General features: G+C 42.1%; 2 protein-coding genes across 4 annotated transcripts in view; both read right to left on the bottom strand.

Moving 5' to 3' along the window:
- The window catches only part of NDRG3 (NDRG family member 3), a 74,501-nt gene extending 73,323 nt beyond the window's left edge, over nucleotides 1-1,178 (bottom strand). The window contains exon 1 of the mRNA XM_036244386.1: nucleotides 1,118-1,178. The gene's annotated coding sequence lies outside the window, so the exon portion shown is untranslated. The remainder of the gene's footprint in view (nucleotides 1-1,117) is intronic.
- DSN1 (DSN1 component of MIS12 kinetochore complex) overlaps nucleotides 1-24,416 on the bottom strand; it is a 43,455-nt gene extending 19,039 nt beyond the window's left edge. Inside the window, exons 1-10 of one of the 3 annotated variants that reach the window (XM_036244387.1) lie at nucleotides 24,368-24,416; nucleotides 23,824-24,150; nucleotides 21,336-21,409; nucleotides 20,644-20,716; nucleotides 17,791-17,878; nucleotides 14,097-14,156; nucleotides 13,657-13,731; nucleotides 11,853-12,000; nucleotides 10,829-10,916; nucleotides 10,152-10,247 (exon numbers count right to left, since the gene is read on the bottom strand). In XM_036244387.1, coding sequence (XP_036100280.1) covers nucleotides 10,152-10,247; nucleotides 10,829-10,916; nucleotides 11,853-12,000; nucleotides 13,657-13,731; nucleotides 14,097-14,156; nucleotides 17,791-17,878; nucleotides 20,644-20,716; nucleotides 21,336-21,409; nucleotides 23,824-24,150; nucleotides 24,368-24,401 — 1,063 coding nt within the window. In that variant the 5' untranslated portion in view covers nucleotides 24,402-24,416. Of the gene's footprint in view, nucleotides 1-10,151; nucleotides 10,248-10,828; nucleotides 10,917-11,755; nucleotides 12,001-13,656; nucleotides 13,732-14,096; nucleotides 14,157-17,790; nucleotides 17,879-20,643; nucleotides 20,717-21,335; nucleotides 21,410-23,823; nucleotides 24,151-24,367 lie in introns of those variants that run through there. The other 2 variants (XR_004957025.1, XM_036244388.1) reach the window with 2 other exon arrangements.
- Between the last annotated feature and the right edge of the window lie 1,380 nt (nucleotides 24,417-25,796).

Genomic DNA, 25,796 nt, shown 5'->3' with positions numbered 1-25,796 from the left:
GCTGGCCAAATCTGCTCTGTCACCTCCACAGCCAGCCAGCCAGCCCAGCTAGCCCAGTCCTGCTGTCTTGGCACCCAGAAAAGGAAGGCTAATTATACCCTCTGAGGGCCAGGCTGGGGGGGCATCTGGACACAGGCAAGCCAGGCTCACCCCAGTTCTGCCAGGAAGCCACCCGGGGAGAGCTTCACTGCCTCCTAAGCCAAAAGGCTCCTAGCCTACCTGTGACAGGGAGTCCAGCTCTGCAGGAAAAAGGGTGCATGCAAAGAAAGGAGGAGACACACTGCATGGGAAATGCTGAGGTTATTGAGATCATCTTAATTAAATGGTTAGCAAGATCCCAGGCTTTTCTATTAACATTACTATTATTATTACAGCAACACCTCAGTGGTACAAGGAAATACTGTTCTTGCAGTCTTTTATGACGTTGAAGAAGCAAACCCAGGGATAAATGTACTTCAAATGCTTTTTAAAGATTCAAGATCTAATTCCAACTGTACTGGCCAGAGACCCTGAGGCAAGAGCCGGCCCGCGCCTCTGGCCAGCGCCTGACCTTGGACAGGCACCTCGCCTTGCTCTGCCTCAGTTTCCTCATCTGCCAAGAGCGGGTCGTTGCGGGGTCGAGCTCGGGGGGACTCCTTGCTGCAGGGGGCCGCACGGGTGTAAGGAGAGCTCACCGCCCATCTTCCAAGCCTCCTGGCTCTGGGGCGGGAGGGACAGATGGGTGCCCGCCGCCGGGCCCCGCGAGCCCCGCGAGCCCCGCCGCCCGCAGAGCAAGAGCGAGAAAGGCGGTCGCGCCTGAGGTGGGTCCCTGCGACCGAGGGTGCAGGGGCGCCCCGAGGCTCAGCCCCTGCCGCCTGCACGCTGCTGCCGACGGCTTCGCCACAGGGCCCCACAGCCTGGGCTCCGGGAGCCCGAGGGAGGCCGGGCTGCTCGCGGTCCCGCGAGCCAGGAGGGCGGAGGGCGCCGGGGGCGGGGGTCGGGGTCGTGGAGAAGGCTGGGGAACGCGGGGCCCCAAGGCGCAGCGGAGACGAAGCGGGGAAGGGAAAGGCAAGGGGAGCGACGCCCCCGCAAGCAGAGCCGCGCGTCCCCAGCGGGCCGGGCTGAGGCGTCCACTCACCTGAGGCGCGGGGACCCGCCGTCAGTGCAGCAGCGGCGGCGGCGGCGGCGGCGGCGGCGAGAGGGGCGGGGGAGCTCTGCAGCCGCGCAGGCGCGCCGAGGCTGCCGGGGCCGCGCGGGCGTGTTGCTGCTGCCCGCCTCGGGAACTACCAAGATGGTGGCCGAGCCGGGAGCGCCTGGCGGTGCCATCTTGGGTGTAGTTTTTCTTGCTGAGCAGTCTCTTCGAACAACCTTAACCTAGAACTACCCGGAGGGAGGGGCGTCGAGTGCCGCTTCTGGCCGACCTCCTCTTATGAAGCCCCCGAAGCCCCTTGGAGTAGGGCATGGCATCCTTTAATTGGGCCCAGAGCAGTTACCAAGGTCACCTGGCACCTAGCACAGTGCTTAGCCTGGGGCAGGGGTTCGTAAAGTATGGCGAATGAGCACGGTGGTTTAAGGAGCTAGAATCCAAGACTCAGTCCTCCATTATATCACTATTACAGCTGCTAGCAGCACCATCTCCTTTTCTGGGTACAATATGAAAAAAATAAATTATTTTCCAGAATGATTACACATATTAAGCTTAATGACCCAAAAATTTATTTTTTAAAATATGTTCTTATTGATTTTTAGAGCGAGAGGAAGGGCGAGAGAGAGAGAAACATCCATTGCTGCCTCCTGCATGCCCCACTGGGTACTAGCCAGCAACTGCGGCATGTGCCCTGCCTGGGAGTCAAACCAGTGACCTCTTGGTGCCTGGAAGACCCCACAATTTAAATAATACCAAAATGTACAGGACTAAATACCTTTCCCAAAAGAGTTTATAATTAATTAATCTTGCGAAAATTAATAAAGGGAAGCCCTCAGGCACTACCACTCAACATCAATTACAGACTCCAACAGAAAGAACCTTCAATTACCAGCCTCAACAGAAAGAGATGCACCTTGCAAGTCGATGTTAAGAAAAAGAAAAATCACACAAGTGAATGTGGAGGGTTAATTGGCTTTATTAAATGGTTCCTGAATCCAGTAGCTTCCCATCTAACAACCAGAATACTCCGTGGGGTTGTACAAAATGGAAGGTTTTTATAAGAAGGGTGAAGCAAGAGAGCTATTTAAAAAAGAAAAGAATTGCACTGGCCGGTTTGGCTCAGCGGTTAGAGCACTGGCCTGCGGTCCTGAGAGACCTGGGTTCTGTTCCCACTAAGGGCACGTACCTCGGTTGCAGTTTGTCCCCAGCCATGGTTGGGTCGTGCAGGAAGCAGCCACTTGATGTGTCTCTCTCACATCAATGTTTCTCTCTTTCTCTCTTCCTCTCTTTCCATCCCACTCTATCTGAACAAAAAATGGGAAATTGTCCTAAACTGTCCTCGGGTGAGGATATAAAAAAAAGAAAAGAATTATTTGGGGGGCTGGGATACCTTCTTGAGGGGGGCGGGCAACAGAAGGGTTTCTATCATGCAGATTGCCTCTTCTTTCAATGGGAGATGGAGAGTGCCCCATGATAGACTACCTCATTGGTGTTGACCAGGAAATTCCAGACCAGTTTACTTAAGATATTCCTGGGAGAGGTTGAAACTGCAATTAGATCAAGTATTAAATGTAGGTTTGGTATCTTGGGCTTTTAGCACAAGTGATACCATTTTGGGCCTGTGGTTTTCTCTTTAATACTACTACTCCAACAGCAGTAAGATTTCCCTCCTTGCCCAACAACTCAGCCAATGAGAAACTGTTGACCACCTAAACTTTTGCTTTCCTCCAATGGACTTCCATTCAAAACAACCCCTCCCAACTTCCTTTTTCTCTGTAATGATCCTCTCCTTTTTTTGCTGGCCTTGCCCATGGTTTATGCTATAGCATACTTACCTTTAATTGCACGTCTCTGCTATTCCCAAATAAGCCCATTTTGCTGGTAAAATAATTGGATGTCATATTTTTTGTTTTTTTGTTAATCCTCACCTGAGTATATTTTCCCATTGATTTTAGATAGAGTGGAAGAGATGGAGGGATGGAGGGAGAGAGAAAGAGAGAAATCGATGTGAGAGACACACATCAATTGGTTGCCTCCTGCATGTGCCCAGATGGGGCCATGACACGAATCTACAACCCTTTGGTCTGAGGGCTGGCGCTCTAACTGCTGAGCAAAACAAGCCAGGGCTGGATGTCTTATTTTTAAGGTCAACATTACATTATTTATTAAGTTTCACTGACTAAAAGTAAAATATTCCCTTAAGTAAATTAGGGCAAGTGTAACAAATATTACCAAATATCAAGGGCAGTAACTGTCTATAATATTATCCATCAAGCACAATTCCTGAACCAAATTTGGGGAGAGGGAAAACTAATATTAACTGAGCACAGCCTTTTATTACATATGTTTTATGTTTATATGTTAACATTTACTGAGTGCCAAATTAGTTCTGGTTCATTCTCCACTACTATCTATATATCCTTGGTTAAATTATTAAGCCTCTCCAATCACGAGTTCCTCATCTATTACAAAAAAAATAGAAGTTTTGTCATAAGGTTATGGCCTTGCATGTAAAATGCTTAGACCTTATTTTTCTGTGCTCTATTCTGTTTAACTGTTGGAGTAGACTAAAACACACTTCTTATGCTTGAGTTTGAACAAATTATTATTTTTTTAATCCTCACCTGAGGACATCTTTGTATTTCTCTTCAGACAGAGCGAGAGGGAGAGGGGGAGGAAGAGAGAGAGAGAAACATCGATGTGAGAGAAACACACATCAAGTGGTTGCCACCTACACGACCCCAACCGGGGCCGGGAACAAACTGCAACCAAGGTACGTGCCCTTAGCAGGAACTGAACCCGGGCCTTTCTGGTCCCGGGCCAATGCTCCAACCGCTGACCCAAACCGGCCAGGGCTTGAACAAATTCTTATAAACAAAAAATGTGATACAATGTAATAAATAAAATGGGGAAAATACAATCACCTTTGAAAGTGATCTATCTAGCTTCATTCTACAGATGATGAAAATGAGAATAAGAGATGATTCATTTCTAATTCTATGCTCTTTCCATTATACTACTCTGCTTCTGGAAGTGTAGAAAGAAAATAAAACCCCAGCTCTTCTCAGGCCTGGCCAAAGTTTCCCTTCTTCCTCTACTCTAGACAATATTATCCACTCTCAAGGCTTTAATAACTACAAATCTTATCTCTAGTCCTGATTTTTCTACCTAGTTTTTCACCAGTATAATCCAACAGCCTAGCTGACTTCTCCATTTGGTATCCCAAATTGAACTACTAGCTTTCCCATCTCTTGTTCTATTATCCACCCAGTTCTTCAAGCTTTCACCCTTTATCATTTTGATACCACTGTTCTAAACTTGTATTACTTGATCTAACGCTCATCGCATCCCTGTGATATAGGTTCTGTCATTCTCCTAATTTTACAGTAGTGTTAAAGAGAAAAACCACAGACCCAAAATGGTGTCCCTCATGCTAAAAGCCCAGGATACCAAATCTACATTTTTTTTTTATCCTCACCCGAGGACATTTTTCCATTTTTTGTTCAGAGAGAGTGTGTGTGGGAGGGGGGGGGGGGGGGGGAAATGTCAACGTGAAAGGGACACATCGAGTGGTTGCCACCCGCATGACCCAACCAGGGCCAGGGACAAACTGCAACCGAGGTATGTACCCTTAGCAGGAATCAAACCCAGGTCTCTCTGGACTGCAGGCCAACGCTCTAACCGCTGAGCCAAACCCGGCCAGGGCCAGGCACTTTTCATATATTGTCCCATTTAATATCTGATCTAATTGCGGTTTCAATCTCTCCCAGGCATGGTGACAGTTAGGCTTTTAACACATAGAGTACAATGCCTATAATTTTCCAGACACTATGAGCAACTCACCCCACTCACTCACTGCCAACACCTAGCACAGGCCATCATTTCCCATCTAGACCATTGCAATAGCCTAATGGGTCTCTTACATCCATACCTCACTTGCTTCTATCTATTCTCCATGCAGGAACTAGAGTAATCTTATTTTTTTTTTTTTCCTCACCCGAGGATATTTTTCCATTTTTTGTACAGATAGAGTGGGAGGGAGAGAGAGGAAGGGAAAGAGAGAGAGAAACATCGACGTGAAGGGACACATCGAGTGGCTGCCACCCGCACGACCAACCAGGGCCGGGGACAAACTGCAAACCAGTACGTGCCCTTAGCGGGAACCGAACCTGGGTCTCTCCAAACCGCAGGCCGACACTCTAACCGCTGAGCCAAACTGGCCAGGGCTAGAGTAATCTTTTAAAAATAAACTTTTGATCCCATCTCACTCTTAAAACCTAATGACTTTCCATTCTTTCTTAGGTGACTCTTCCAGGAGCACTCAGCATTCCTGCTTTACTGGTGTTTTTCTTTATCCTACAATGTTTCATTCTCTCCTTCCTCAGGCCTTTGGAAATACTGCTCCTTTAGCCTCAAATATTTGCCCTATTTAACTCCTCCTAATCAGCTAAATCAACTAAAACACTTCTGCAGAGAAGTTGTCTCTTCTTATTTCCTGTGTACCCACTAGACAATGAGAATCATGAGAGGACATCCCATGTCTGTTTTTGTTCTTTACTCTTTTCCCAGTTCTAGAATTGTGCCTGGCATATAGCAGTCTCTGTAAATATATGAAAGAATAGGAATATAGGTCAAAGCAAGGAGATATCACTTCTCACTAGCTGGTGCTTAGGCCAAAGTTTTAGACTTAAGATTATAACTAAGTATTTATTTATTTATTTATTTAGCCTCACCTGAGGATATTTTTTCTATTTATGATCAGAGTGGGAGGGAAAGAGGGACAAAGAGAGAAACAGCGACATGAGAGAGACACATTGACTGGTTGCCTCCCGCACAACTCAACCAGGGCGGACGATGTACCGAAACCAAGGTACACGCCCTTGGCCAGAATCAAACCCATGACTCATTGGACTGAGGGCTGATGCTCTAACCACTGGGCAAGACTGGCCAGGCCATAACTATTTATTTATTTATATTCTGTAATATTATTATTTTTTAAATTATTTTTGTTTCAGATGTTTCATTTTCCCACACTGATTCCTCCCTCCCTCTCCCTCCCCACCCTGTCCCCACCTTTGTTGTCCATGTCCATTGTTAATACATACATGCATATAAGTTCTGTGGTTTATCCCCCCCCCCCACCCCCTCTTCAGGGGATTGTCAGTCTGGACCCCACTTCCACATCTCTGGGACTACCCCGTGCCTCAGACTGTTATGTTCGTTATATTCCACAAATAAGTGAGATCATGTGATATTTGTCTTTCTCTGCTTGGCTTGTTTCACTTAAGATAATACTTTCCAGGTCCCTCTATGTCGTCTCAAAGGATAAGAGATTTTTCTTTCTTACAGCTGCATAGTACTCCATTGTGTATATGTACCACAGCTTTGTTATCCATTCGTCTACTGATGGACACTTGGGCTGCTTCCAGGTCTTAGCTATTGTAAATAGTGCTGCTACAAACATGGGGGTACATATATTCTTTCTAATTGGTGTTTCAGAATTCTTAGGGTATATTCCTAGAAGTGGGATCACTGGGTCAAATGGAAGTTCAATTTTTAATTTTTTTTTTAGGTACTCAATACTTTTATTTATTTATTTTTCAAATCTTTATTGTTGGATGTAAAATGTATTACAGATGTTCCACATTTTTCCCCCATTGACCCCCTCCTCCCCACTCCCGCCCCCCTTCCACCTTTTCCCACACTATTGTCTGTGTCCATTGGTTATGCATATAAGTTCTTTGGTTTATTTCTTCCCACCCCACCCCACCCCTTTCCCTTTGAGGTTTGTCAGTCTAGCAATGAAGTTGTGCTTCTTAATCCCTTCACCTTTTTCACCCATTCCCCCAACCCCCCTCCCAACTGGCAACCAACAAAATGTTCTCTGTATCTATGAGAATGTTTCTGTTCTACCTGTTCATTTTGTTTGTAGATTCCATTGTTGATAGATATGTATTAATTGCCATTTTGTTTGTTCATACATTTTATCTTTTTCTTCAAAAAGACCCTTCATCATTTCATATAATAACGGTTTGGTAGTGATGAACGCCTTTAACTTTTTCTTGTCTGGGAAAGTTTTTATATGTCCATCGATTCTAAATGACAGCTTTGCAGGATAGAGTAATTTTGGTTGTAGGTTCTTGGTTTTCATCACTCTGAATATTTCTTGCCACTCCCTTCTGGCCTGCAAAGTTTCTTTTGAGAAATCATCTGACAGCCTTATGGGAACTCCCTTGTAGGTAACTAGCTGCCTTTTTCTTGCTGCTTTTAAGATTCTCTCTTTGTCTTAAACCTTTTGCATTTTGATGATGATGTGTCTTGGTGTGGGCCTCTTGGGGTTCATCTTGTTTGGGACTCTCTATGCTTCCTGGACTTGTATGTCTTTTTCCTTCACCAAGTTAGGGAAGTTTTCTGCCATTATTGTTTCAAACAGGTTTTCGATTTCTTGTTCTCTCTTCTCCTTCTGGCACCCCCAAGATGCGAATGTTGGCACGCTTGAAGTTGTCCCAGAGGCTCCTTACACTGTCCTCATTTTTTTGGATTTTTTTTTCTTTTTGCTGTTCTGATTGGGCATTTTTTGCTTCCTTATATTCCAAATCGATGGTTTGCTCCTTGGATTTTATTATTGAAGCTGTGTAAATTATTCTTTATTTCAGTTAATGCCTCCTTCAATTCTAACTGTGTATCCATGATTTCTAACTGGTCCTTTTTTATGCTCTTGAGGCCCTCCCTAAGTTCACTGAGGTTCTCACTAAGTTCATTGAGCATCCTTTTAAGCAGTTATTTTGAACTCAGTATCTGTTAGGTTGCTTATCTCCATTTTGCTTAGTTCTTTTATTGGGGTTTTGTTCTGTTCTTTCATTTGGGACCTGTTTCTTTGTCTCCTCATTTTGGCTGCCTCCCTGTGTTTGTTTCAGTGTATTACTTAATGAGAGGTATGGGGCTCGCTGAGACCAGATGCTGCTCGTTTGAAAGAATTTAGGAAAAACCTGAAGCAGGATCCAAGACAGGCCAATCCTATGGTTAGGCAAGTGGCAACAGCATGGGTGGGCTTGAAAGTAGGGTGGGGCGGGGCCTCAGGGAGTCAGCAGGGCGGGGCTACCAGTGTGAACCAGGTTGCTGGAGTCCCAGATATAGCGACTGTCTGCCGCCTCCAGGAAGGGCTCACCAAAGGAACAAAGGCCTCTTACAGCACGTTTGTCCCCGAGAAAGCCCCCTCTCCAGCCCTCACTCCAGTGCCAAACAGCTCAGTTCTTCCCTGTATGTCTCTGGTGCCCCTCGAGCAGCCTCCCCTCCAAGCTTAGAGGGAGAGAGTCCGATAAGTCCGTGTGCGGGCCCTTTAGGGAGCTGCCTGGGGCTCCAGCCGCCTCAGCTTCCCTGAGCCTCAGTTCCTGCTGGTTTTTCCAGGCAGAAGTTATGGGGATTCTCTTCCTGGCACTGGAACCCTGAGCTGGGCGCCTGGTGTGGGACAGGGACCCCTCAGTCCTCAGGAAGGACCTTCCCAGCCGCGGGAGCCTCCTGATTTTTATCCGCCACATTTGGGTGTCGGACCAGCCCGTAGCGCTGCCACCCCTCCTACCAGTCTGGATGTGGCTGCTGCTTTAATTCCGTAGTTGTAGGACTTCTATTCAGCTTGATTTCAGGCGGTTTTGAATGATGGTTGTTCTGTAGTTTAGTTGTAACTTTGATGTGGTTGTGGGAGGACGCGATACTGCGTTTACCTACGCCGCCATCTTGACCGGAAGTCCAATTTTTAATTTTTTGAGGTAACACTATATTGTTTTCCATAGTGGCTGCACCAGTCTGCACTCCCACCAGCAGTGTATTAGAGTCCCCTTTTCTCTACACCCTTGCCAACACTTGTTGTTTGATGATTTGTTGATGACGGCCATTCTGATAGGTGCATAACTAAGCATTTAAATGAAATATGTTTTGTCCTACTAGGAGGATCAGAGAATAAGAAACATTAACAATAAATTATTTGGTGCTTTATCAGTAACTAATGCTGAGGCTTATCTCTACACTACTATTCACTTCCATAATTGTCAAAGAATCCTATTTTCTAAGCCTTCCCTAACTTTTAATTTTTTATACACTCAATATATACACAAAGACAAGGAAAACTTTTAATTATGTACAATTTTATAATGCAGATTATTAACAAATACAGAGAACAATGAAAATAAATACTAGGCTACTTCTTGCCATGAATCCAGGATTTAGGATGTTGACTTAATGTTAAAAATGGAAGCACATTATGGGCATAAGGACATAGAGAATGGGTGGTATTTCCTCAATTTGGACATCTTGTAAAGTGACATATGCATTCACCTGATGTAATCAACTACCCACAACTTTTCTACCTAAAATTACCTTCAAAGTCACACTAGGAAATTAGTCTCATTCCTTTACAACCAGAACCCAACTTGACCCCTAAAATGTTTCATTGGATTTGATCCTGAATGACTTTGGATGTTTCAAAACTTGAAAAATATCTACACAAGATGAAGATTTGTGATAACAAAGGATGTTTAAAAGACTAGGTCACTAGTTCTGAAGGTCATTCCAAAACAGAAATTTAAATTATCTTGCACATTCTTGAAAAAAGTATCTATACAACATTCTTTTGGATACGTAAATGTTGTCACTTCTTTTTTAAAAATTGCTTTTAGAAAGAGAGGAAGGGAGAGGGAGAAACACTGATATAAGAGAGAAACCTCAATCAGTTGCCTCTCATACACACCCCAACCAGGATCGAACCTGGGTATGTGCCCTGACTGGGAATCGAACCTATGACTTTTCAGTGTATGGGACAATGCTCCAACCAACTGAGCCACACCAGCCAGGGCAGTGTTGTCACTTTTAGAAAAATATCAAAGTGCTCTATAGTCAGCCAGTTATCCTCAAAGGCAACCAGTAGATACCACCAACTCAGATTGCCACACCATTGCTATGCACTGGAGCATTCTTCCCATTTCTCTCCTCTAGAGCACCTTGTGGCAGAAAGATGCATAAGGTCACTGACCAGATTTAGAGCATTTTGCAGTAGGCAGGTTCTGTAACTGAAGCTTGAGCAGTTTTCGAGCGGGTGAGGAATCTAATTGTTGCGTGCTTCTCTTCCCTACAGGGGAAAGAAGCCAAAAAATAAATTTCAATTGAATTCAAAGATCTATTGAAAACTTACAGTATGGACACTGTGCCAGACACTGAAGGGCATTACAATGACAAATAAGAATCTCCGTTCTCAAAAAAAAAAAAGAATCTTCGTTCTCAAGGAGATGACAGTCTGGTAGGAAAGCCAGCTGCAACTACAACCACAATACGATGTGATAAATAAGAAAATTAAGGTATATAGAGCAATAATTTAGGGTTGGAGGAAATCAGAAAAAGCTATGAAGTACTGTCAGTATCAGTGGATTTTTGAAGAATGAGCAGGGGAAAAAAAGGCAATAGGTACTTCTTAAGTCTTAGACGTACTAAAACAAGATGGTTTATGGTGATTTAATTCTTAGTCTACTTAACTTCTGTGGAATTTACATCTAGAATTTTCTATCAACTATGAGTATGCACAACATAATAGTTATTGTGAGGGAGAAAACAAAACAAAACACTTGATGTGGGCCTTACCCTCTGAGACCATGTGGTAAGGGCAGTTTGTATCTGAAGGGTTGCCCCTCTGGTCCCCTTAAGAGATACACTTACCGAGCTGTACTGACATCTTCTGGAGGCACTGGGTACTTTCGTCCATAAAGGCATACAGCTGCTTCACTGATCCTTGCAGTTCATCCATCTGCATATGAGACAGCTGTGAGCTGTAAGGGTCCATGACTTCTTTGATGTTCCTCAAACACACCAGGCAAGCTCCTGCTCAGGAGCTTTGCTTTTGCTATTCTTTCTAACTGGAACGTTTATACTCAACATTTTCTGTTTGCTCCTCCAGATCCACACTCCACTCCTCCACACTGCTGACCATAGGCCCAGAAGGTTGACCTAAATAAACTCTAACAGGATCCCAGGATCCCATGTCCTCTGAGTTCTGGGTGGGTTTGGCCAAGAGGGAGCCCAAGTGGGAGGGAGCTGAATGAGGTCTGGGTATTTTATCCAGGCCTGTTCTAGGAAGGACCATCCTAAATTAGCTGTTTCTCTCAACTAAAGGTCATGGCTCTCTCAAAGCAGCCCACTATGTGACTTTCTCCCCTCAGATGCCACATTAACTATTCTTCCTCTCCTCCCTGCAGGCCTAGGGGTAGTAAGAGCTCAGCTGCCTCTTAAGCCCCAGGTTCCATACTTAACCCTTTTGGTTTCCCAATATCCACACTTTATACACAGCCCCTTTATAAATAAACTCTCCTTGAATTACACTGTATCAACTGCTTCCTGTTGATACTTGGAATGATATCATACTATTCTCCCAAATGTCCTCATGGCTCAATTCCTCATTTCTTTCCAGTCTCTGTTAAAATGGAACCTTAGAGGGACCTTCAACAACTGCTCTGTACAGTAAGTAACCTGCTATCCTCCTGGTATACTGCTCCATTCTCTGCTTTATTAGCATTATCACCACATATTTATTTGTGTTTTTTAAACTGTCTCTCCATGTTTCACTAAGGTAGAGTTAAATATACTTACCTTATCTTATAACATATTCTCCAGGTCTTTTCATTTCCAAGGATGACAAGGTAGCAAGCTGGGTAACTCAACCAAATATAAACATGAGCCAACTCACCACCAACTCCATACAATCAAAGACTTTGTTCTGGCTCTGTAATATTTTCTGGTAGTCAGGCTTTGTATTAAGAACTTCACTCTGGGAAGACCCAAGATATGCTGTAGGTTCCACTTCAACTTCAGTAATTTTTGTTTCAGTTGATCCTCTAAAAAAAAACCAAAAACAAAAGAGCTTTCAAGGAATTTTATAATCATTTTTAGAGGAAAATATGAAAGATTACCTAGGGAAAAAGCCTCCAATAAGACTTCATTAACCTGAAGCAATATTCTTCTACCCTACTGTAGGTATAGGTTCTCTTATTAACAACAGGATCTGAAACCATTATCCCGCATTAACTTTTTTATACCACTGGACTCCAGGAAATGCTAGAAGCTTCATGTCAGTTGACTCTCTCTAACAGTAGGTCTATTTACAAAAAGAACTACAGTTAGGGTAGAGTAAAGCCAAAGCTTGCTATTCTGAAGTCAATATCTATGATCTTTCACCAAAAAAATACTAGGCAACTCAATTATCTAAAAAAGTGAATATAGCCCCATCAGTGTGGCTCAGGGGTTGAGCATCGACCTATACCCATCGACCTGGGTATGTGCCCCAACGGGGAATTGAACCATAGTCCCTGGGGCACATACCCAGGTTGTGGGCTCAATCCCCAGTAGGGGACGTACAGGAAGTAGGCAATCGATGCTTCCCTCATCACTGATGTTTCTGTCTCTCTCTCCCTCTCCCTTCCTCTCTCTAAAAACAGTAAAAACATATTTAAAAAAATAAATAAATAAGTGAATATGGAGAATTCATATGACGGATGACTCTTTATTAACAGCAACTACTACAATTTACTAAATGCCAGACACTGCTAAGCACTTTTCATTTAACCTCATTAAACACCCACAATTACCAGTGAAGTAGGTACTAATATTACCTCCATTTTAAAATGAGAAACTTAAGGCTTAGAGATGAAGTGGCTTGCCCAAGATCACAGAATGAAGCAGCAATTAGTATTTGAACAGAAACAGTCCACTTCCAGAAGCATTCCTCTTAACCAATAAGCTATGCCATATCAATTTTTTTATTCTAAAACTGCCATCTTATACATTATCTATCTTCATAAACAGAACATGTAGGGGGTGAATAAAGTACCTGATAACCATCAATGCCAGCACTGGAGAAATTTTTCAAATCGTATTCCTCAAAGCACCTCTCTACTAAGAGGCCACTTTTGCAATTAGGGTTTTGCTACCATTTTATAGTTGGGTTCCTAGCTAAGATTCTATTTGGAAAAAAAGCTTAAAATCACTGGCTTAGATGGCCAACTATATAAAAATCTTGCACTTTCCCACTTTTTTATGCCATTAAGACCCAGAAAATTCTCCTCTCTTTCCATCACCCCCTTCCATGTCTTTACATCTCCACAAAGGTCTTGGCCAGGGTTCTCTCCCATACCTGCAGCTCAAAGGCCATGTGCTCACTGAAGTCCCCTGACTGTTGTTTTTGGCCCAGCCCCAGGGTTCCAGGTAAAAGGCAAAGATGTGCCTATCTCCCCCAGGATGTGGAATGGCAGCTAGACACACAACACAGGCAATTCTGTTCTTTGACTGAAAATAGTGACACGAACTCCCTGTTCTTTCCCTGATTCTCCATTTAAGGTCAGAGAGCGCTAATATATGTTTTACAGAACTCTGATGAGTTGACTGGCCTACGAGAAAGGATTCATCATTCAATTTGTGTTAATAGAACTAAAATAAATTCAAATCAAACTCCACAAGGTGAAAAATAGCTTCTGATTTCCAGTTGTAGATCTAACCTGGGGAAGAACTCCTCGGCCTCCTTCTGGTAGCACAGCAAGAGCTGATCCCAATTCTGACGTTCCAAGGAAAATCTGCAGAATCAGAAAAATGATTGTTAATTTTTTATTATCTCATTCTGAATCACTCAGGACAACGGTAGTACATTAGGTGCCTACTCTAGTTCTAAGACATGAATGAAAAGGTCACTAAAGAATTAGAAACCGTGGCTGATTTAGAGGATATTAATTTAATCAAATCAAACACAAGTTCTTAAAATTAACATCTTTATTCCCTAGACTCCATTCTGTGAAGTTGGCCATGAGTACAGCCCACAGGTCCCAATATGCAGCTAACTTCTAGTGTTGCTATACTAGTATTAACACTCAGGACAGGATGTTTATTATTCATTTTCCCCAAATGAATTTAGATTTTCCAACAAAGGTTCATTTTCACTTACTTGGCTATGTATTCCTTCATCTCAGCCACTGATGTTTCCAGAGATAAATCTGATGCTTTTCTAGAATACAGATAAGATTGTGAGATTAAACAAATCTTTCAAGAACACTTGCTTTTAATATGACAACTTACATAATTTTAGGCAATAAAACATGTTCAGAATTTATCTTTCCCCCTGGCTGGTGTGGCTCAGTTGGTTGACCATCATCCTGTGCACTGAAAGGTCGCTGGTTCGATTCCCAGTCAGAGCACATGCCCAAATTTCAGGTTTGGTCTCCATTCAGGGTGTGTGTGAGAGGCAACCCATCCATGTTTCTCTCTCTCTGTTCCTCTCCCTTCTTCTCTCTCTAAAATCAATAAAAAAAAACCATATCCTCAGGTGAGGATTAGAGAAAAAAATAAGGTATTCATTGTAATGACAAAAGACTGAAAACCCTCAAAGCCCTAAGAAACTGCTTAAATCAAATATGGTACATATTTAAAAACATATTAAAAAAAAAGAATTTATGCCCTGGCCGGTTTGGCTCAGCGGTTAGAGTGTTGGCCTGCGGTCCTGAGAGACCCGGGTTCGGTTCCCGCTAAGGGCGCGTACCTCGGTTGCAGTTTGTCCCCGGCCTTGGTCGGTTGTGCGGGTGGCAGCCACTCGATGTGTCCCTTTCACATCGATGTTTCTCTCTCTCTCTCTGTTCCTCTCTCACCCTCCCACTCTACCTGAGCAAAAAATGGAAAAATGTCCTCGGGTGAGGATAAAAAAAAAAAGAATTTATCTTTCAACAAATATTTATTCTTAGACTCCCTTTTGTACTAGGTCTTACCTTCTCTTTCATCAATTACAATTCACACATGACCAGATAAACCTGTCTTAAAATATTCCTTTAGCCCTGGCTGGTGTGGCTCCATGGTTAGAGCTTTGGCCCTTGCACCAAAGAGTTACAGGTTCGATTCCCAGTCAAGAGCAAGTACCTGGGTTGCAGGTTTAATCCCCAACCCCAGTCAGGGCTCATGTGGGAGGTAACCAATTGATATGTCTCTCTCAGATCGATGCCCACCCTCTTCCACCCTCCTTCTTACTCTATCAAAAATAAAATAAAATAAAAAAATCAATGGAAAAATATCGTAGGGTAAGGGTTAACCAAAAAAAGAAAGAGAGAATCTGGCCGATGTGGCTCAATGGTTGAGCATCAACCCACGCACCAAGAGGTCATCGATTAGATTCCCAGTCAGGACACATGCATGCCCACATTGTGGGCCCGATCCCCGGTGGGGGACATGCAGGAGGCAGCCAATCAATGTTCTCTCTCATCAATGTTTCTATCTCTCTCTCTCCCTCTCCCTCTAAAATCAATAAAGGAAAAACAATTTTTTAAAAAAGGAGAGAAAAAGATGCTATATTAAGCCAAAATATGTATCTTTTTGTTTTTACTAAAAACTTTTATTTTTTATTTAGCTTTCTAATTCTGTGTTTGTGCCTTTAACACTTCCACAATTATTTTCTGCTCCTCAATAAGGAAAGCACACTTGATCTGGTCACATTTAGCACACACAGATCTACCATAGGCCCTGCTGACATTTTTTGCCACATGTAGATTTCAGTGCTTTCACAATCCTCTTGGTATAAAGAAAAACTAGGGGTTAGGAACAGCCTAGTTTTGTTTAAGGTTATACTGTTACATAGCCTCTGATGGTATGTCAAACACTGGACCATTCTGAATTCCTAAAGACCCTGTCCCTGGAAGAGAGAGAGAAAATATTTTTCATTTCCTGAATAGCAATGTTAAATCTAAGAATCTATAGAAGAGCAGACCTTTGCAAAGTCAAAACTGAAAAGTAAGCTCTAGTGACATGATTTATTGCAGGGCAGGGTAGAGAGGGGCTCCACCCCTAAAGAGTCCACCCCTACAGAGGAACTACAAGTTTAGGGGTGGGATTTCTAAATTACTCCTCACCCGAGGACATTTTTCCATTTTTTGTTCAGATAGAGTGGGAGGGAGAGAGAGAGAAACATCGATGTGAAAGGGACACATCGAGTGGCTGCCCCCTACATGACCCAACCACGGCTGGGGACAAACTGCAACCGAGGTACCTGCCCTTAGTGGGAACCAAACCCGGGTCTCTCTGGACTGCAGGCCGACATTCTAACTGCTAAGCCAAACCAGTCAGGGCTAAATTACTCTTTTTTAAAAAATATGTTTTTGATTTTGTAGAGAGAGAAGAAAGGAGAGAAAGGTAGAAACATCAGTGGGCTGCCTCCTGCACACCCACTACTGGGGATCAAGCTGACAACCCAGGCATGTAACCTGACGGGGAATCAAACCAGGACCTCCAGTCCATGGGATGACGCTCAATCCACTGAGCCACACCAGCCGGGCTAAATTACCCCCCCCCCCCCTTATTTTATTGATTTTGAGAGAGAGGAAGTAAGAGGGGGAGAGATACAGAAACATCAATGAGAGAGAACATCGACTGGCCACCTCCTACATGCCCCACACTGGGGATCAGGCCCACAACCTGGGCATGTGTCCTGACCAGGAATCGAACCGGCAACCTCTTGGTGCATGGGTCAGCGCTCAAGCGCTGAGCTACACCAGCTGGACTAAATTACTCCTTTTCAGTCCATCATAATTTATCCCCTCTATGCCCTCTTCCACCTTCTCCCCCACCTCTCTAAACTACGTTTAATATTCTTGCTTGTTAACAGCTAAAGAACATAAGTTTATCTCTAATTGCATGGCTAATAAAGATCTGAAAAATGCTTTTCCTTTCATCTTTCCATGACTGGTTCCTTCTCAGCATTCAGGTCTAATACGTCTCAGTCCAAAGGTGATTCATTAGAGGTCCTCTCTGAGCCCTAGCTAATCCACTCCCTCAAGTCACTATTGACTTCTTAGATCACAATCTTTTTTTTTTTTTTTTTTTTTTTTTTTTAATCCTCATCCGAGGACATTTTTCCATTTTTTGCACAGACAGAGTGGGAGGGAGAGAGAGGAAGAGAGAGAGAGGGAAACATCGATGTGAAAGGGACACATCGAGTGGCTGCCACCCGCACGACCAACCAGGGCCGGGGACAAACTGCAACCGAGGTACATGCCCTTAGCGGGAACCAAACCCGGGTCTCTCCGGACCGCAGGCGGATGCTCTAACCGCTGAGCCAAACCGGCCAGGGCTTAGATCACAATCTTAAATCATTATATATGTATTTGTTTGACTGTCTCTTTTATTAAAATATTTCAGAACAAACACATTGCCCTGGCCGGTTTAACTCAGCAGCTAGAACATTGGCCCAAGGACTCAAGGGCCTTGGGTTTGATTCCCAGTCAAGGGCATGTACCTGGCTTGCAGGTTCAATCCCCAGCCCCAGTCCAGGTCATGCGAGAGGCAACCAATCAATGTGTCTCTCTCACATTGACGTTTCTCTCTCTCTCTCTCTCTCTCTCCGCCTCCCACTTCCTCCCTCCCATCCACTCTAAGAATTAATGCAAAAATATCCTAGGGCGAGGATTAACAACAACAACAAAACCCCCAAACAAAAATCACCTTGTTTAATTTAGTTATCACTATTATCTAGAAAAGCATCTAGAAAAGTCTGGTATGTAGAAGATGCTAGATAAATGTTTATTGAATGAATGAATAACTGTCTACTTATAATAAAATTATAATTCAATTATAATTTAGGACAGAAGGGAAATTGAACTTACCCTTTTGAATCTTCAAAACATTTCTGTAAAGTTCCATTACATTCTAGTCTATCTACAAAATGTTTCAATTCTTCAGAAAGAGAAGATGCTAGAGAAAATAAAATTACATGTTATAAATAGAATATAAATTTTCACAGCAAGCAACTAAAAAAGACACAACACACTTAAGGTAGTCTCAGCTCTAGGATCACTGTCACATTCTGAACCTCTCACCCATTCAAAAAAGTGCCCTGGCCGGTTTGGCTCAGTGGTTGGAGCGTCGGCCTATGAACCAGAGAGTCCCAGGTTCGGTTCCCGCTAGAGGCACATACCCCGCCCCCCCCCAAAAAATGCAGAGTTTATCTTTTTTCTTTGGGTACATATAAATAAAATGTAAGACAATTCCTCTTTATGACATTTATTGATAGTGGTTTTTATTTATTTATTTCTATTTATTTATTTATTGAAAGTGTTGGGGTTTTTTTTGAGAATTTTTATGAGTTTATTTGAGCCAAACTGGCAACATATGCATGGGAGTAAGATTTCTTTTTTTAAAATTTATTTTAATTTATTTTTTATTTTTGTTACATATGTTTCTCGACAGTGGTTTTTATAGCTGGTGAAAAAAGCAGTTAAAAAAGTACATCTGCACTGACATTTCATTATCTTCAAGAGATCTGAACTGCTGGCACTAAAAGGAATTATATCACAAAAGTCAGACAACAGGAAAGAATGTAATAAAAAATGTTGGAGCCTGGCCGGTGTGGCTCAGCGGACTGAGAGGTCCTGGTTCAATTCCTGGTCAGGGCACATGCCCAAGTTACCATCTTGATCTCCAGTAGGGGGCGTGCAGGAGGCAGCCAATCAATGTTTCTCTCTCACATCCATGTTTCTCTCTCTCTTTCCCTTCATCTCTCTCCAAAAAAATCCATAAAAACATTTAAAAAACTGATGACTTTAAAAAATAAATAAATGTAAAAGATCCTTAAAAAAAATGTTGAAGGCAAATAACGAAATATGGGTATGCCCTGGCCAGTTTGACTCAGTGGTAGAGTGTTGGACCCAAGGACCAAAGAGTCATGGGTTCAATTCTGGTCAAGGGCACATACCTCGGTTGTGGTTTGTCCCTGGCCCTGGTCCAGGTGGTGCAGGAGGCAACCAGTCGATGTGTTTCTCTCTCTCATTGATGTTTCTCTCTCTCTCCTTCCCTCCCACTCTCTCTGAAGATAAATGGAAAAATATCCTTGGGTGAGGATTAAAAAAAAAAAAGAAGGAAAAGGATGTTAAATAGCTATTAAGATAACCTTGACATACCTACTTTACTTATGGTGATGGTCCAATTCTGAGATAAACAATTAAAAAAAAATTTGTTTTCCTTTACTGGTTTTAGAGAGAGACAAAGGGAGAGGGAACGAGAGAGAGAGAGAAACACTGATGAGAGAGAACATCAATTAGCTGCCTCCTGCATGCCCCCCACTGGGGATTGGGCCCACAACCTGGGTATGTGCCCTGACCGGGAATCGAACCAGAGACCTCTTGGTGCATGGGTCAACACTCAACCACTGAGCCACACCAGCTGGGCTGAGAGAAACAATTTTAATTAACGAGGATATCTGACTTATTTTCTAGGTTTTTAGGTAACATTGTGTATTATCCTCTTGGAAAAAGAAACAGATTAAACCTACTGTTATCATCTATAAAATATCTGAACTGTTTGATAAAACTATGCTGGTAAGTTTGAGAAAACAGGTACTTGCATATATTTCTGGTGAAAGAATGAAATGATACAACCTTTCTGGAAGGCAATCTGGTAATTCTTATCATTTTGTTTGACCTATTTATTTGCAATTCTAGAAATTTATCTTATTTTTACTTGCATATGTGCCAAAAGACATGTGTAAAAAGGTATTGCCCTGGCTAGTGTGACTAGTTGGTTGGAGCATCGTCCTGTACACAGGAAGTTCTTAGGTTTGATTCCCAATCAGGGCACATGCCTGTGTTGCAGGTTCAATCCCCAGTCGGGGTGCATATAGAAGGCAGCTAGTCAATGTTTCTCTCTCACATTGATGTTTTTGTCTCTCTCTCTCTCCAAAATCAATAAAAAAAATATCCTTGGGTGAGGATTAGAGAAAAAAATAAAGTATTCATTACCCTATTCATTGTAATGGCAAAACACTGTAAACCCTAAAAACCCATAAAAAAACTAGTTAAATATGGTACATTTATGTGTCATATGAAATAATCTGCAAGACAAAGTTTGGTTTAAAAAAACACAAAAGCCAAGGTAAAAAAACGGCACAGACTATTATTTGATTTTAATGTATGATTGTTTGCAAATACAATTATCTCTGCAATGATACACAAGAAGCTGATGTCTATAGTTGTCCCTGTGAAGAGGAGCTGTGACTGAGGTATGGGGTGGGAGGCAGGCTTACTTTTCACTTTTATACTGTCTGAATTTCATTAGCATATATTATTATGTTTTTAATCCTCACCTAAGAATATGTTTTTATTGATTTTAGAGAGAGGCAAGGAGAGAGAGAGAAAAACATCAATGTGAGAGAGAAATATCAATTGGTTGCCTCCAGTACACATTCTGACAGGGGATCAAACCTGCAACATAGGGATGTGCCCTAACTGAGAATCAAACCTGCAACCTCTTGGTGTATGGGATGATGCTCCAACCAACTGAGCCAACCGACCAGGGCAGCACATATTATTTTTTAAGTTGCAATTCCAAAAAAAAGAAGGGGGGCTGGTTTTGTAAGGCAGCAGCTCCTGTAAACAGGTGATCCTAAAAGTAGGGCTTCAACTGACTTTAACAGAAGGTACAACTCAAGGTCAAAGCTCACTTGTCTTTTCTTAGCAACTTACCTTTGGCTCTAAAACTTTCAAGACTGAAGCCCTCAGTACCCTTTAGGAAAGGTTCAAGTTTCTGAACAGAGAACTAAATAAAGAAAAGCATTTTTAGTACAACAACCAAGATTTTTCCAGGCCAGTCCCAAATAAATTCATGTAATTTTATATGTTTAATACCTGTGAAGTAAACATGATTTAATTTTTATACCTAAGATTTTTCATATAAACAAGTACAAATATAAGGATAAAACTCTTTGTTGGTAAGGCTATACATTTGATTTTGGGTTTGGGGAAAAAACGAACATTTAATTCACACAAATAACTTGTTAATCTAAAGTGATGTATATAATATAATAAAGTGATGTATATATAATACTCAATATGTAGTCAGCCCTCAAATGTATGCTTTAATTTAGATTCTGACATCCACCCACTTTAAATTACCATTATTTCCTGTCATTTGCTGCCAATGGCAAAAGATATTAGGTTGGGGAAATCTCTCAGCAGCAGCACCAATGGCATAGAGAGCCTAGTCCAGACAAAATCAGCTGCTAGGATTAAATCTGGCTTTGAAATTAATCCCAACTAGAGAGATTAAAACACCTTTTAATCTTAACCAATACATCACACAGTATTGCTTTCTTTGGTTCTGTCACAGTAACAGTTTAAAAAAACACACAAACATTTCCCAGTTGCAAGAATTTTACCTGGAAACTGGAAAGCAGGAGAGAGCCAAGCCGTTTGCTTTCTGCTAGGTCAACACTGATGGATCTGCTGAGCTCTAACATAAAATATCACATTTAAGCAATGGGATACTTACATAGTTAGCAAAATAAAAAACCCGAAAATTTTCCTCCCTCTTGATGCAGTCCAACTTAAAGCAAGAATGCTCAAATGTAATTAAAGGGAAATTTCTCTTTAATTAAAGGGAAAATACGTATAGTCACATCTGATTTTCTTCAGGATCACCAAGGAATGAAATTTACCTATTTGTTCATCCTAGCTTTAAAAAGTTATAAAAACCGCCCTGGCCGGTTTGGCTCAGCAGTTGAGTGTCAGGCCTGCGGTTCAGAGAGACCCGGGTTTGGTTCCCGCTAAGGGTGTGTGCCTCAGTTGCAGTTTGTCCCTGGCCCTGGTTGGTCGTACGGGTGGCAGCCACTCGATGTGTCCCTTTCACGTCAATGTTTCTCTCTCTCCCTCCCACTCTATCTGAACAAAAAATGAAAAAATATCCTTGGGTGAGGATAAAAAAAAAAAGTTATATAAAAACCTTTTATGTCTTACATTAAAACCTTGTCTTGTTAAACAAGATAAATAAATGACTCTTTTATGTTTTACATTCACCATTCAAATCACAGAGATGGGAACATTTGAGCATTTTTATGACAGGCCCTGCAGTGTGCTTTAAATACATTGTCTTAAGAGTACTCTTATAAACTATGAGCTCCATTTTACAGATGAGGAAACTGAAGCTCAGAGAAAAGATGACCTGTTTAAGGCCAGAAATTGGAGAGGCAAGAATTCATTCCCAACTCTGTCACCAAAACCTGTTTTTCCCAGTAATAACATGCTGGCTTCTACAATGATGTAATAACAATAATAGTAATTTGTTAAACACTTGTATGTAAAAGGCTTATTAAATGTTATACACACATTAAAATTTCAGGCAAGTGTCTTATCAATTCCATTTTACTGATGATGACAATGAGACACAAAGACTGGGTAATAGGGCCCTGGCCAGTGTGGCTCAACGGTTAGAGCGCCCTTGGCCTACAGACCAAAGACTCATGGGTTCGATTCCCAGTCAAGAGCCTGTACCTCAGCTGCAGGTTCAATCCCCAGGCCCAGTGAGGGTCATTCAAGAGGCAACCATCGATGTGTCTGTCTCTCACATCAATGTTTCACTTTCTCTATCCCTTCTTCCCTCCCACTCAATCTAAATATCAATGGAAAAATATTCTCAGGTGAGGATTTAAAAAAAGAGACTGGGTAATAGGTAACTTGCCCAAGGTCACATGGTGAGGCAGCCTGAATAGGATGGGCATTTTATATAATTATGTCATTGAATCCTCACACAAGTACAGGATGTAAAGAGTTTTTTTCAATTATGTCCATTTAAACACATCAGTTATCATCCGGCAAAGGAAGCTTGCTTTGAGAATTTCAGATACATGTCTTTTCATCCTCTACCTTCAGCTGGTTGTGTTTTTAGTTCTTTGTCTCCTTTCTTGATAACTTCTCACTGCTGTTAGTCAAGAAAAACAGAATAGCTTCTGTCTATAACCAAAGAAATCTGGCAAGTGGCCAGGAATAACTGGGAAATAATCTTATTACATCAGTGATTTTTCTGTGATACAGAATTTTAGGTCCACATGCTCTGGAACAGAGATGGAAGGTTGGGGTAATCTTAGGGAATTGCTTATGCTTCCTTGGCACACCTATGAAGAACATAAGCGATACTTGTGGTAGCAATTTTCTGATATGCTAAGTGGCTGTTTTTTACCCAAATTTCCTGTTAGACATAAGCCATCTGGAAGTGAGGTAGTATCTTTAAAATAATCACAATAGCTTAATATTTGAGCTATTTACCATGTGCCAAGTACTGTGTTATTTATCAATTCATTGACTCCTCATACAATCTTATAAATAGGTATTATTTCATCCCATTTACTGATGAGGACCATAAGACAAAGGAAGTTAAGTAACCTGTTTAAGGTCAGTTTTTCCTGAAATGTGCTAGAGACTTTCCATGTCAAATCTTGTACTTCAATGCTTACTGGAATGTAATTATTATTGTAAACTCACACAAAATCACATTCAAATATGGTATGTCTAAAAATCTTGTTTTCACTCTAGGTATTTTTATGTGCATCTGCCCTCTGAAATATTTTCAGTTATAAAGCCTAAAATCAGATAGCAACCCATCTACCTTCTTTACAATATGAGGCAGAAAGTTACAAGAAGAAATCTCTAATGGTATAAATTACAATGGGCAGCTAGGAAATAATATAATAGCAACAATAGAGAACACTTGCTAGGTATTTGACATAGAGGCTCAAAGGTAATGTGATTTACTCAGTCACATAGCTAGGAACTAGCAAAGTCAATCTGTTCAACTACGCTCTTTCTGCGATACCTCACTGCCACATCTTATCTGAGCTGCAACTCCAATGTCGTATATATGCAGCACCCCACCTGTGATGCCCTGATGAAAGGGAGGCAGTGACTTCCGCCTGTTCATTTCTTTCATACTTGCTCGCCGCCAGGATTGCCTTCTGTCTTGATGATGGGCAGACTGTTCTTGGGGAGACAAATGAAGGGACCTGGACAGAAGTCCTTCCTCGTGGCTGAGATCACGACGCTCCCCTTTTTTAGGGCTGGAGCTAACGTGAATTCTTCCCTTTGAAACACCTTGAGTCATCTCCAGGGAGGCAGACGATTTATTACACACTTCCACAGGGATGGGATCTGATTCCAATTGATGATCATGAGTCTTAGATGTCACTGGTTCCTCTTCTAGCACTTGTTATAAAAAAGTCAAAATACAAAATCAAACCCACCACAACTAAGTATCTGTGCAAAAAGGTGGAAATAGAAAATGTATGCCTCAGATCACGGAAACACTGAGGAAGCACCTGTGCAAATTCATAAATAAGTAATACCAACTCCACCAAGAGCCAGGAAAGCATTTGAGTATAGCTGAGAAAACTGAACCCAAGGTAAAAGGTACAATACTCACCTTCTACAGTCTCTGGTCTAGTCACTGAAGTCATCTTGGGTGGAGAACCCTAAAATAGGAAAATGAGGTGATCTGTTCTCCACATTTCAGCCTGTCTCACTGGGGTTTTACTACACTAGACTAGGCCTTGTGCTTTCCAGCCTCTCTGAACTGCCCATCTCTGTCCCATAAAATTTACCTACATGACAAGGCCCAGCCCAATGCGACCTCACCTACCACCTCCACAGAGACTATTAGCAGGGTTCATCACCTCCTGTTCTGAATTTCTACTGAACTTATCACTAGAAATATTCATATCTCCATTTACACATAATCTATCTTATTTCCCAATTAATTTGTGTTTAACTAGTCCTGAATTCCCTAATTCAGTTCATGACATTATGATCTACATGGTCTTCCAAACTAAAAAAATTACATCATTCTTCACTTTTTATTCTTAACTCTCCAGATCTAAAATCCCATCCATTCTACCTCCAACAGTCTCTCTAAATCTTTTTTAAATAAAACTTATTAGAGTAACATTGGTTAATGACATTATACAAATTTTAGGTATATAACTTTATATGACATTTGTATACTCCAATTTGTGCTCATTATCCAAAGTCTAGTCTCCTTCTGTCACTCACTATACAGGGTGGTGTAAAAATAGGTTTACAGTTGTGTGTATGGAAAATAACTAATAATACAAGAACAGACTGTTTCGCATACTCACAACTATAAACCTACTTTTGCCCTGTATATTTGACCCCTTCTACGCTCTGTCCTCTCCCCACCACCCTCTCCCTCTGGTAATCACCGTTTTTCTGTCTGTATCTCTGAGTTTGTCTCTAAATCTTTTCTCCATTTCCAGTTCTTAGTTTAGTTCTGGTCTCATAATTTCCAGTACCTCCCTTTCCCTCCACCCAATCATCTAACATCCTGTCGACTACTTTTCCTACATCCAGCACCGCTCCCCTCCTAGCCATTCTTTAGACTGTAGCAGAGATTTTTCCAGTGTTTTCAACACTTCTCATAAGCTGTTCCCAACCTACCCATTCCTGCTCTTCTGCCACTCCCATTCCCTGCACCACGTTTGAATCTTTGCACATGTGGCCTGTAAAACTTATTTATCCTTCCCAACCTAGCTCAACTGTGAAGCTTTCACACCACTTCTCTATGGCAGGGTTGGTGGCTCCAGCCCTTCGTCTTCCTAGCACTGCAGTCAAGACTGTTGCCGAGTCTGTCTCCCCAGCCAGACTGTAATTTGTGTTCCTAGTACCTGTCAGCAAGAAGACTGGAGAGGGCAGGGACCCGACACAGGTCATTTGCCATGCTTACCTCCCTCCCAGCAGAGGTCTGTAGGGGGTGCTAAGTAAAGAGAAACTAGCTGCTGGTTAAGCATTTATGTGCCAGGGCTTGTGCAGTAACTAACCGCTTTATTTGCACCACT

This window comes from Molossus molossus, unplaced genomic scaffold, assembly GCF_014108415.1.
Source record: "Molossus molossus isolate mMolMol1 unplaced genomic scaffold, mMolMol1.p scaffold_m16_p_6, whole genome shotgun sequence".
Lineage (NCBI taxonomy): Eukaryota > Metazoa > Chordata > Mammalia > Chiroptera > Molossidae > Molossus > Molossus molossus.
This window is presented reverse-complemented; position numbering and strand designations above follow the sequence as displayed.